Below are 13,563 nucleotides of genomic sequence, written 5' to 3'. Positions count from 1 at the left end.
TCTTATGATCTTTACTACATTAAAATGCATTTAAAAATCTGAGAAGAGGGTGCCTGGCTGGCTCAGTCGGTTAAGTGTCTGCCTTCGGCTCAGGTCATGATCTCAGGGTCCTGGGATCAAGTCCCCATGTCGGGCTCCCTGCTCAGTGGGGAGTCTGCTTCTCCCTCTCCCTCTGCCCCTCCTCCTGCTCATGCTCTCTCTGTCTCTCTCCCTGTCTCTCTCAAATAAATAAATAAAAATCTTTAAATAAATAAATAAATAAAAATCTGAGAAGAAATATGTGAAAATAAGTGGAAGTCACTGGATTTTTTTGTTCATCTTTGCATCATTAGTGTTTTCAGTATTGTCCAGACTTTCTATAATAAACTTATTACTCTTAGAATTAATAAAGTTCTCTCTTAAGTTAAATTAGATTTACAGTTTATTGTTTTAAATTATAAATAAAATTCTAAATGAAATAAGTGGCAGGAAACTTAACTTTAAACTCTTGATTATAGACAAAATGTAGAAGTTCAGATTATAATGAAAACCATACAGTTGATTTTTTTAAAAGATTTATTTATTTATTTTAGAAAGAGGAAGAGAGTGTGAGTGGGGAGAGGGGGAGAGGGAGAGAATCTCAAGCAGACTCCCCAATGCACGGGGAGCCCAACGTGGGGCTCGATCCCATGACCCTGAGACCATGACCTGAGCCAAAATCAAGAGTCAGACGCTTGACCGACTGAACCACCCAAGCCCCCCAACACAGTTAATTTTTTCAAAAACCTTTGTTATGAAGCATAATATGAACAGGATAGTATACAAAACACAAATGTACAACTGAAACACATTTTCTAAAAAGAGGGACCCAGGTAACCACCTAGGTCAAGACAGAACACTGTCAGCATCCCGGAGGCCACCTCAGGCATCTTTTCACTTGCTCCCCCCTAGTGGTTTGTGGTATTTACTTCCTTTTCCTTTTGTTTCAGTTTTACCACCTAAATTGCATCCCTAAAAAAAAAAGTATATATATATCTATATACATATATATATAGTTTAGTTTGGCTTATTCTTGAACTTGGTATAAATGGAATCAAATGGTAAGTATTCTGTTGGGCCTGGCTTCTTTCATTCAACTTGCCAAGATTCATTCATATTGCCCAGCATTGCGATCATTTATTCATGTTTGTTGCTTTGTTGGTCTTTCAATGTAGACTGTACTACCACTGATTTATCCATTCTACTGTTGATGAACATGTGGGTTGATTCCATTTGGCTTTGCTAACTGCAGCTTCTATTGATATCCTTGTCCATGTCTCCTGGTACACATGTGCTCACTGGCTGATGTTCTGTGCCCCGACCTTACTTCGTGCTGAGATTTCTACCCATCTGTAACTATAAAAGGAAAACTGATAAAGACCCTGAAATTTGGGAATCAGAAGCTGTAGATCTTGTTGTCATGGATTGGTTCCTACTCATGACAAATTCAGATTTCGAAGGACTGAAAACCCAGCAGTTTTCTTAAATGTCAGAATAAACCTGCTGTTATTTTAAATGCATTAGAAACTCTTTTACTTATTTGTGGAACATAAGGAATAGCATGGAGGACATTAGGAGAAGGAAGGGACAAATGAAGGGGGGCAAATCGGAGGGGGAGATGAACCATGAGAGACTATGGACTCTGAGAAACAAACTGAGGGTTTTAGAGGGGAGAGGGGTGGGGGGATGGGTTAGCCTGGTGATGGGTATTAAAGAGGGCACGTACTGCATGGAGCACTGGGTGTTATACGAAAACAATGAATCATGGATCACTGCATCTAAACCTCGTGATGTATTGTATGGTGACTAACATAATAAAATAAAATTAAAAAAAAAAAAAACTCTTTTAAATGGCAAGGATCAGTCTTAAAAGGCTTGCCCCCCCCCAAGTGAATAGCATTTAAATGTGAAGATCTCCATATTTTGACTAACAAAAACATTTGCCAATATTCCAAATTAGACAATGTTGGTTTTAGCCAGAATCAGAAATATTTTTTTGAGCCAGAAGAGATTTTAGAGACACTATCTGGCTGAGTCCCTTGGTTTTCTAAATCAGTAACTGAAACCTCCTTGGGGGCAAATGTCTTCCCAATGTCACACTTAACTAGTTAGTATAGAACCAGGACTAGAATGAGGACTTCTTAGATGTTATTGAACTCCTCCAAAATATTACGTGGGGCTACCTTTTAATTGTGGAATGTGTTGAAGGCTGAGAATGTTATTCTGCCATTGTCACCATCATTATATCCAACTTATTCATACACCCACCTGCGCAGGAGGGCATTTACTTGATTCTCCTGGCATCCCATTGTTCCCACAGAGTATGGTAAGATCATACATGTTATATGCTACTGGTGTAGTGGTTACAGTTTGTAGTATTTTGAGCCATAAGGCAACAGGTGGCGTTAAATTGTTGAATTCTGGCAAGTAATAGCTCCGTATTCACCTAACCACATTTTATAGGCTACAGAATGGAAGAGCACTAGAGATAACTCTTTGCAAGCCCTAAGGCTGTGGTTACCAAATGCCGGTCTGAGATCTGGCACTGGTTTGCCATGGTATTTTTCTTGATTAGTGGTAACATGAGGAAAAAAAGGACAAAGTAAGGAGTTTTCCATAAAGTTAACTTTGTTCAGTTTAAAGAGAATACCTTCTATGCTGAGACTTGTCTTTCCTACTTTTGTGTGTGTGTTAAAATGTACTTTCTTTAATAGTATATTTATGGTATTTATAGTTTAAAAATAGTTTTGAGGGCAATGCTTATAACTGTTTTATTTGCTATTATGTACTCAGACCTAGCTTAGGGCCTGACATAGGAGACATAGTGAATATTTAAATGAATGAGTAAAAGGTTTATATCCCTAGTTTGGTCACCAGTTTTTTTGGGTGATGGGATTTTACGAATCTCTGAAATCTAGAAGTCTGATAAATTTCAGATTGTCACTCCTGAGGAATGCTACAAAACACCTAGTATACTGGAGTGTCCCCAACCAAAATTCACATCTACTTGGTTTCTGAGAAGGTGAACATATTTGGAAATAGGGTTTTTGCAGATACAATCAAGTTAAGATGAGATCATGACAGATTAGAATGGGCCCTGATCCAATTACTGACATCCTTAGAAGAAGAGGAGTTGGGACATGAGGATACAGGGAAAAGGCCATGCAATGACAGATGCTAGGAAACAGAGACTGAAGGATGTACCTCCAAGCCGAGGAACGCTGCAACCACCAGAAGCTGGACGAGGCAAGAAAGGGTGTCCCCAGAGACTTCAAAGGGAGCATGATCCTGGGGACACCTTGATTTTGGACTTCCAGCCCCAGAACTGTGAGAGAATAAATTTCTGTTGTTTCTAGCCATCTGGTTCGTGGTCCTTTGTTATGACAGCCCTAAGAAACAACTGTATGTAGGAGTCCAGACCAGTGGATGTGATGGGAAGTAGAGGGGAAAAGGGTAAGATTTCTAGGAATGGACTCTGTCTCCTATAATCATTCGGTTTGGGGGCACAAAAAGAGAATACCCATGTTACTGCTTTAGGGTATAATTAATGACCATAAATATAGGGGAATCATTATCTGGAGACTATTTTTCTATTTTTACTCATGAAAGATTCAGGAGAAATGCTTTGGGATGATTTCGGAAGGATTTTTGTTAGTTAGGAATCTTGGTGGAAAGAGATCTTAGGTACTTGGGACAGATTAGAACCCAAAATGAGTTTCTAAAAAGCTGAGTATAAATCAGTTTTTTAAATTAATCTATTTTAAATGTATAAATATTATAAAGGTCCAGTGTTTAAGCAATTGTATGATGAATTCATATATAAGACAAAGAATATAGAATACTTTGGGAGTAAACATTTATACCCTAATGTGTAACAAATATATCTAGATTGCCATATTTCCCATTTGCCTAAAACAAGAACCTTCTATATGAAAGAAAAGAGGAAGTCAGTTTTAACTAAAGATTTAAAAAGATAGGTAATGTTATTATTTTTTTTCTTTAAAGATTTTATTTATTTATTTGACAGAGAGAGACAGCGAGAGAGGGAACACAAGCAGGGGGAGTGGGAGAGGAAGAAGCAGGCCTCCTGTGGAGCAGGGAGCCCAACACGGGGCTCGATCCCAGGACCCTGGGATCATGACCTGAGCCGAAGGCAGACGCTTAACGACTGAGCCACCCAGGCACCCCAAGATAGGTAATGTTATTTACAAGCTTCCTTAGGGCGGGTATTTTTGTCTATACTATTTACTGGGGGTAAATGGTGCCCACACATAGATTTTCAATAAGTATCTGTTGAATAAGTGCCCCAGGTGATTTACATTGTTATTGGAAGAGGTGGGATTACAAGGTCTTTATTTCTTGGTTTAATACTTCATTGTTGTGATGTAATATAATACATCTGTTTATTTCTATGAGGCAGGACGTGAGAAATAAGAAAAAGACAAAGAATCATGGGATTTAAAAGGGTGCACTAAAAATCTGAAAAGCTCTGAAGTGTATTTATAAATTTCATTTTTTTTTTTTTAAGATTTTATTTATTTGCGAGAGAGAGAATGAGAGACAGAGAACATGAGAGGGAGGAGGGTCAGAGGGAGAAGCAGACTCCCTGCTGAGCAGAGAGCCTGTTGTAGGACTCGATCCAGGGACTCCAGGATCATGACCTGAGCCAAAGGCAGTCGCTTAACCAACTGAGCCACCCAGGCGCCCCTGAAGTGTATTTATAAAGTGGACTACCTAAAATGAGTGGCAATCTGAGCTCTGGAGAGAGTTCAAATGGTAAGTTTTGTGAGGGAGGGGTAAAGATTTAGAGAGAACAGGAGGTATCTTCCTGCCAGTGAGAAGGGAACATACAAATTCAGTTTAGCCACCTGGGGCCCATTTAGTGCACTAGAGCAGTAATTTGCTAAATGGGTCCCTCGTAGTAAAAAAGAATGAGTAAATAGTGAGCAATTTAGGCATGGTAAACCACTAGTAGCTCAAGGGATGTAAGAATGTGAAACTATAATTAGATCCCATGTTCATAATGTGCTAACTAAATGTATTACATTGTATATTGCATCTTTCTGAGTTTATTTCTGGACACAGCTGAGCCCTTAGCAATTCAGACTGAAACCATCCCAGCTATCAATTCATGCTTCCATTAAAATTCCAACTGCTTATATTAGAAAAAAATTCCAACGATGGTTTCTTTTATCTTGGATCTAAGGATGCAAACAGGATTAACCTAGATGCAAAACACAGCAAGTCAGTTATAAATCACACAGCATAAAATAAACTGTGGCAGTAAATTGAAAATTATGTTCTCTTTTTCTATACTTAGCTGTGAAAATATTTTAACAAGTTGGCATCAGGGTTTGCAGCTTTTACATCTGTTGTTTCTTTTCAGGATTATCTTTTAGCATTTTAAGATGTGATTCTTTGAAGAGTGTGGTTAGTCAGAAATGTGGTATTAGACTGTACATTTGGAACACTTTAAAGGGTAGGGGGCATTCATGAGTTACATGGTTTCAGGATACTGGCCTATTCCCCACTCTACTTTTAGTAGAAGCTGCTATTTCATGGGTATCTGGAAAACATTTGTCCTTTACTGGAATCCTTTTCTTATTCAGAGAAATGGTATGGTGTGGGTTGGCTCAGATGGTCTGAATGATGTCCCATGATACTAGCAAGTTCTAAGCACAAGTTTCATTGCCCTTATCAATGTCTGTTATTTCAGCTGTGAGGTTCCAGTTGATCTAGTGGTAGGGGGACTGTATTCTCTATGAACTCTCCTTTTCTTTCTCTCTCTACTCTCACCTCCAAGTTTAGTGACTTTATTGAAGGTTTGGAGGTGGAACAAGGGATGGGTCACACTGTGCACCCTTGTTCTTCTGCTCTTCTCTCAACTCTGATTTTTATTATTGTGGGTGCAGTGGAATATGGCACCTTTCAGACTATGGATGCTGTGCATGAAATAGTTCATCTATGTAGAAATTATATTCTACATTCTTCTTCCTCACCCTGTCCCCAACACAGGATTTTTTGTTTTGTTTTGTTTTTTAGGCTGGAATGTATTTCCTTTTTATTTATGCTGAGATACTTTAACATTGACACTACTCATTATGCCCCTCCTCCTCCCAATTCACTAATTCCTCATACTAAGTGGGGCAGGTGTGTATGATGACTCCCAGCCCCTCCTACCTCCAGTACTTTGGATACTAAATTCTCTGAGCTGTGTTTTTTCTTTAATTTTTTTCCCCTTGGAGGAGGTGTTTTGGTTATAAATACCTTCAAAGAGTAAACAAAATTCCTAGAGGATAAAAATGCAGAGTTGGGGTGATTGTATAAAGCTGAATGACGGGAACCAGAGCTAGATTAAGTACAGTACTACAATTTCTTAGAGAGGATGCAAATGGACATTAGGCCAATGGTAACAGTATTTATGATTAGAACAAACTTTCCCTGAGTTTGGTACATTAGCTAAAGAAATATCCCTTTAGAAGGCAGCTATATGGGGGCTATAAGCTATAAGCCATATTTCTTAAATAGCAAAAATTAAACAGGTTTGTAGGAAATCAGCTAAGGAACTAATGAATATAAAGAGGTGTAAACAGTCCATATTTTAGGATTGAAATTTAACATGCTCTTTGTTTTTTAATCTACTTTAAGAAAGGCTAAATTAAAAGACCATTCTTTTCATTTCTAGAACGAATAGTTTGTGTTAGGAGTTGTTCAAGGCAACATACAGATTAGTGTCGTTGAAATTTATCTTCAATATCATTACCTCTTTTCTGCCTCTGCTTTCTTTCAGAGACAGATCCTTCAGCAACTACCCAGTTTCATTTGTTACAGAAAATTTCATCCAAAATGAGTCTCTATTGTTTGACTTCCTAGAGAAGGTCAGTTCCCCTTGTTTTATTTTTGTTTCTTTTCATGGCACCTTGTATTTTCCCCTTTCTACATCCCTCTCACTTGTTGAATGTCTTTCTTCATAACCTATAAGCTCTATGAAGGCAAGGACAGTGTCTGATTTATTCAATTGCTTACCACAGTGACTGGTGTATAACATGTTTATGATTATTTGTTAAATTCATTGACGTGACTGTCTTATCTCTTGGGAGAATTTGCATTCTCCCTAATTTAAAAAAATGGAACTCTGTGCTGTTGATTGAATTGAAATGCAATAAAAATTAGTTTCATGAGGCCAAGGGGTAAGATTTCAAAAGAAAGATATAGAAAATCATTTTCAGGAATTTCAAGAATTAAGAGAAATATTTATTTTTATCCTGGTAGCATCCTCCATTCCTCTTCAATGGAATTGTGTAGATAACCTAAGCGTGACTTTCCTTGCCCTTATCAATTTATTTCAGTGACAAGTTCTAGCTGATTTCTCTTTTTTCTTTTTTTAAGGTTTTTATTTTTAAGGAATCTCTACACTCAAGTGGGACTTGAACTCATGACCCCGGGATCAAGAGTCCCATGCTCCACTGATTGAGCCAGCCAGGCACTCCTCATCTCTCTTTCTCTCTCCTTGGCACCCCCCCCACCCCCTTTCCAGGTTTAGTAACTTTATTGAAGTTAAGGCAGGCCCTGGATAGTAGCAGTTGACAGAATCTCTCATGTGAAAATCCAGATTTATAAAACAATCTGAGGAATGGTAATTCAATTAAAAATGTTTACTAAATTCTTTTAAATAGCAAGCTATTCTAGTGTAGCCTACAGTATTGTTTTAACTGATAAGAAAGTGCAACTTTTCAGACCACAACTATACATTGTAGCAGCAAAAACCATTTTTTTCTCCTTAATGTTTAAAGAAAAAACAAGGTAACACATAAGAGAGAATACACAGGACGAGCCAATCTCATATCCCACCACGTCTCCAGTCCATTATTTCTTCTACTTTCCACCGCTTCCGTTGTTATTAAGTTACTTCAAACTTTAAGGTCAATGGGAAAAAAGACCCCAACACTTTGCCTTTTTCCTTCCCACATATAGTTGCGGGAGGATCGGCTCGCGGTTGTACGATTTAACAAAAAGCGCTTTCGACAACTGTCCAAGTTAGAACTTCCAGATGCTGTCTTCCCTGGCCTGGAAAAAGCGGGGAAAATTGAGGTTGGCCACTTCCACGGCCAGTTATCCTGTGGTGCTCTGGGTGCGTTTTTGCATCTCATACAGTGGGTGGAAGTGAGAACCAAGGAACCGGGACCTTCATACCGTGTAGAGTTCCTCAAAGCCCTCAATTTAAATCAGGGAAAACGAAAGTCTTGTGGGGAACGGGAATGGGCGGGTTGGGCACAAGTTAAAGAACAAGAACATTCCCAGGTACAGAGTTTAACAGCAGAGGGCACAATACCCACTGCCCATAGCCAGCGGCTGGCTGCAAGGAGGGGCATAAAGTAAGGAACTCTGGGGCTTGTGGTTCGCCATGTTTTCCTCGGGCATGTTTGTCCCGCAATAGAACCGCAACTCCCAGCGTGCACCGCGCGCCTCTCTCTTCTCAGCCGGCGCCTCTCTCTTCTCAGCCGGCCCCTCTCCCAAGGCCGGCGCAGGAACCTCCCGGGAAACTGCCCCCCCGCCCCGCCCTCGTACGCACGCGTCACGTTTGTTTACCCTGAAGCCCCGCCTCCCCTCCATCCTCCAGCTCTCTCCACTCCTCCCGGGAATGCCGTCATGCTAACGATGCATATTCATGAGGCCCTCGTGGATCTCCCGCCCTGCCCGCCTCCCGCCTTCCCGCTCCAGGCGCGTGATTAATATTCAATGAGCCCGGCTACGCGGCTGGTTCGCCGCGGCGAGGTGGGGCGGGGGGGGGGAGCGGGCGGGGCCTGCGCTCCCGAGCCCGCGACCCGGGCGGGGAGGGCGTGTGTAGGGGGGGCGGTGGCGGCGAGGCGGGCGGGCGCGCGGGATGGAACACCGAGACACCGACGGAATGCTCCGAATTGCCACATAATCCCCTGGAACGGCCGCGCCGAACGCCATTGGCTTCTCCCTTCTCCCCGCGCTGCCGCCGCCGCCGTCTCCCACCTTCGCCTCACCGCCTCCCTCTCCTCCCGCTGCCTCCGGAGCTGGGGGGGAAGCGCGAAGCCCCACTGCAATGGAGCCCGCCGCCGCGGCTACGGCGCAGCGACTCCCAGAGACCAGCAGGGAGGACCGAGCTCCGGCTCCGGCGGCGGTGGCGGCGGCGGCTCTGGCGGCAGCGGCCGGGGGCGGCCGGAGCCTGGAGCCCGCGCTGACCCCGGCGGCCCCGACCGGCGGGGCGCGGGAAGAGGCCCCCGGCGAGGCGCAGCCGGGGCCGCTGCCGGGCCGGGCGGGAGGCGCGGGTCGCCGGCGGCGGCGCGGGGCGCCCCAGCCCACCGCCGGCGGGGCTGCCCCGGTGCCCGGGGCCGGCAGCGGCGCCAACTCCCTCCTGCTGAGGAGAGGGCGGCTGAAAAGGAATCTGTCCGCGGCCGCCGCCGCCTCATCGTGCTCGTCCTCTTCCTCGTCGTCGTCGTCGTCCTCGGCTGCTGCCGCCTCGCACTGCCCCGGCGCCGCTGGCCTCTCTGCCTCCTGTTCGGCCTCCGCGTCGCTGTGCACCCGGAGCCTGGACAGGAAGACGCTGCTCCTGAAGCACCGGCAGATGCTGCAGCTGCAGCCGTCGGACCGGGACTGGGTGAGGCACCAGCTCCAGCGGGGCTGCGTGCACGTCTTCGACCGCCACCTGGCCTCGACCTACCTGCGCCCGGTGCTCTGCACGCTGGACACCACGGCCGGCGAGGTGGCCGCACGCCTCCTGCAAGTGGGCCACAAAGGCAGCGGTGTGGTGAAGGTGCTAAGCAAGGGCCCGGGCCCCGCGACCGACACGCAGCGGCCCCCCGACGTCGGCCCCCGGCTCGCGCCTGCGGAACCCCGGGACTTGGGGCCGCCGCCCGGGAGGAGCGGGCTGGCTGCCGTCGGGGGCCCGCGGCGCGCGCCTCCCGCGGACCTGCAGCTGCCGGGCGGCCCGGGCGGGTGGGCGCGCCGCGCCTCCCGCGCCAGCCCCGCGCCGTCAGACTCCAGCCCGGGTGAGCCGGGCGCCCCGCAGCCCCCGGACGGCGCAGCCGCCGGCCCGGCCTCCGACACCGAGAGCTTCAGCCTGAGCCCCAGCGCCGAGAGCGTGTCCGACCGGCTGGACCCCTACAGCTGCGGCAGCGGCTCCTCTTCGTCGTCCGAGGAGCTCGAGGCTGACCCGGCCCCGGCCCCGGGCCAGCCCCGCCTGCCCGGCCGCTCCGCGCCATCCCGGCCCGGGGCGGGCGCCCGGCCGCCTTCCCCGACGGCCTCCCCGCCTCTGCTGCAGCCGAAAGACCCGAGGGGCGTTGACTGCCCGGGAGGGGCCGCCCGCGACCGGCCTCGGGAGGAAAAGGCGGCTGCAGCTGCGGCCGCTGGCCGCCCCCAGTCGACCCCGGGTGGGAACGGGGCGGCCCCGGAGAAAGCGCCTCCGCCGCCCACCCTGTACGTGCAGCTCCACGGAGAGACCACCCGGCGCCTGGAGGCAGACGAGAAGCCATTGCAGATCCAGAATGACTACCTCTTCCAACTGGGATTTGGGGAGTTGTGGAGGGTGCAGGAGGAAGGCATGGACTCGGAGATTGGCTGCCTCATCCGCTTCTATGCAGGTAAGGAGTTCACCTGTATTGTGACGTGTGGGGTGTAAAACTTTAGGTCCCGAGGAATGAGTACAGTCGGCCGTCTGTCCAGACCAAGAGGACCTGTACGTCCTCGGGAGTGTTTGTTACTTCTTTACAGCTTTCACCTCCCCTCTGTGGAGCAATTTAAAAATCCGCGAGTTGCTGTCAGTCTTGAGGGCCCAGAGGTGGGGAAGCGCTGTTGGAAGAGGTGGCAGAGCCCCCAGGAAACACGGGTAGCAGCTACTTCTGAAAGAGGCAGTAGTGCTTTTAACAACGAGGGGACTTTCTTCAGGCCTCGCCTCGAGGGCAGGCTGGGTTTGAGGCAGTTTGGGATTTCAGGTAAACCATCTCGTGCACATCATACAGACAGAGGGAAATGACCAACAGACATGCTCCAGGTCACTCCTTGTGCATTTGTCCACAGTTGGCCATTCCTGCGTGACCCCCAGGAGCTCCTTTCTTGTCACTTGGGGCGCTCGTTCAGCTGTCATGCTCATTTGCCCACTGAGTCCTCGCTAACAGATGGGACCCTTCTTAGTGGTACTTTTCTCCAGAGCTTTTTTTTTTTGCTTTATTTCAATTTCATCTGCAAGTTTGATTCTTGCACCAAAAGTGATGTCTATTTCTCATTTCTTACTTCCAGCCTCTATAACTCGGTCTGACCATTGCAGTGTGACTTGAAATAGGGATCACAATAAGACTTGAAGTGGTTACCATTTCTTGAGATGGGATCTAAAATCCTTCTCGTTCTTTTTTTTGGTTCTAGATGAAAACTTCTTTAATTTTTCTATTTTTTCCCGGCTTTTTGAGATAGGATTGATGTATTAGATCTAATTCTTGACCAGGAGTGACTAATGTTTCGCTCTTGATTAAAGACTTGGTGGGTGCTAAATTAGGGAGCTATAAATCCTGGTTGTGATATTGGAGCCTTATATTTGTGTGCATCTTTTTCTGGTTTAAATAATTATGTTCTTAATGATAAATTTTATTTAAAGCAAAGTTAGCATAACAAAGTTAAATGAGGAGAGTTAAATCTGGTGCTGGTGGAAAAATTATCATACTTGTAACTTTATTAATCTGTTGCCATTCTTTCTAACTTAATGTTTTTGGTTCAACTTGTGTCTTAGTGGCAACTTAGTTTGAATGAAGAGATCTTTACTCCCACATTGAAATATGCAAGACCAGTAACATTCCTGGTGAGATGTTCTTTTAAGTTTCATTGAAGTTTTTCTATAATTCAAGTGGATTTCTGATGGATTTTTGCCTTATAAAGAAACCCATGTGATAATACAATAGCATTTGCAGAATCTGAAGATAATATCTCAACTGGATGGCATGGCTTTACAAGTTTATGACCTAGAAAATAGGTGGGTTTTTTTTTTTTTAATTGTAGGAGGAGCAATATATCCTTTTCTCCTGGAACTCATGTATTTTGTAAAATACTGTTATTTTACAAAAGCATTAAATGGTAATCACACTTGGAATGAGAATATTAACGTGAGAATGATAAATGCTCTTATAACCAAACCAATTAAACTGAAATATATATAAAGCAAAGGATATGTAAATAGTATTGAACAAATTTTATATAGAAAGAGCTCTGTATCTCTTGTTTTCCTGATGTTGATTACAATAAATGTTAGTGGGAAAGGTTTCGGGTGTCCTAGTCATGAAATTTAAATCTTTGATTCCCTTGATTGCCTCTTCAAGTGTGTCTAAAATATTCTGAGTGACGTACAGTGTTTTTGTTGTTTTGTTTTTTAAAGCTTATCAATATAAAAGTGACAAATTTTCTTTCTGGTTGAATCTTAAATTTCTGGTGTGGTCATTTTACTCTCTTTGTTTTGCTTTTTATGAAAAGCCGTAATATTTCTTTCTGAACTTACTTGCTTCATCTCTATGTATGCACAGCATAAATACACACATGCCTCTGTGTACACACTTGTAAAAATAGCTAGTAAAATGGGTGTCACTCGCAGTATCCAACCTATTCTTGAATGTGAAGCCATTGTTCAGGTGTCCTAGAAGGAAGATGCTTGATTGTTATAGAAATGGCTAGTTTATTTTGTTTTTTTTATACAGAGTTGAGCCTATTTTAAACCCAAGGTAATATACAAAATGTCTGTTGATACTCATTTGCCATAGAACAAAATTCAGCATATAGTGAATCCATTTGAACTTTTGCAAGAAAGTTTAGTTATTAAGGAACAAAAGGGCCTTGTCCTTAAGGTGGTCTTACTTGTTAGGGGAACACTGTGAGGACTTCACACAGTGAGGGTTTGTACCTGGCTGGAGGAGATTCCTAGAAATTCCCTCTGCAGAGGGATGTAGGATACCCAATGGGAGTGTTACATTTTGGTAGTAATTCTTTTCCTTAGGAAAAAGAGAATTAAGGTTTGTTTTAGAGGACACCCTTTAAGAGGTGTGCCACATTTGTTTTTATAATTTTACGTATAACTTAGTCTTATTGCTGCACATCTTTTTGTTTATATGTGTAGTTGGAGTTAAGGATAGATGAGGAAGTTGCCTTTGAAGCCATTTGAATACATTACTGTATTTAAATTGAGCTTATTATCTGCTATCTAGTTATCTAGTCAGCTGCTTTTTTTTTTTTTTTTGAAACTTTTTTGTCCAGCAGAGAACTTTCATTCTTTTGAAGGTCACCTTTCAATGGAATTTCAGTATTTATAACTTGACTCGTTATTATTAAAAGTCTTTGAGAGGCATTTGCAGCCTTTGAATATTTAAATACTTATTTGGGTAAAGTAAAATGAAAGTCTTTAATGAACTATAAGGTGTTGGATGAAAGGTGCTATTTAATTACAGAGTTGTTAATGAAAACTTAGTTTGAAAATTGTTATTGTATCTTTCAAGCATTCTTTTAGCTGATTTAAAAAGACAAAATTTAAGTGGCTTTATATGA

The 13,563-nt window shown here is 44.0% G+C and overlaps 1 protein-coding gene across 1 annotated transcript in view; it reads left to right on the top strand.

Annotated features, from left to right (window-relative positions):
• The first annotated feature begins 8,840 nt into the window (after positions 1-8,840).
• Positions 8,841-13,563, top strand: part of PHLPP1 (PH domain and leucine rich repeat protein phosphatase 1) — a 217,309-nt gene continuing 212,586 nt past the window's right edge. Inside the window, exon 1 of the mRNA XM_032422705.1 lies at positions 8,841-10,628. Within this exon, the coding sequence (XP_032278596.1) occupies positions 9,092-10,628 (1,537 nt within the window). The 5' untranslated portion in view covers positions 8,841-9,091. The remainder of the gene's footprint in view (positions 10,629-13,563) is intronic.

This window comes from Phoca vitulina, unplaced genomic scaffold (genome assembly GCF_004348235.1).
Source record: "Phoca vitulina isolate PV1807 unplaced genomic scaffold, GSC_HSeal_1.0 scaffold27, whole genome shotgun sequence".
Classification (NCBI taxonomy): domain Eukaryota; kingdom Metazoa; phylum Chordata; class Mammalia; order Carnivora; family Phocidae; genus Phoca; species Phoca vitulina.
This window is presented reverse-complemented; position numbering and strand designations above follow the sequence as displayed.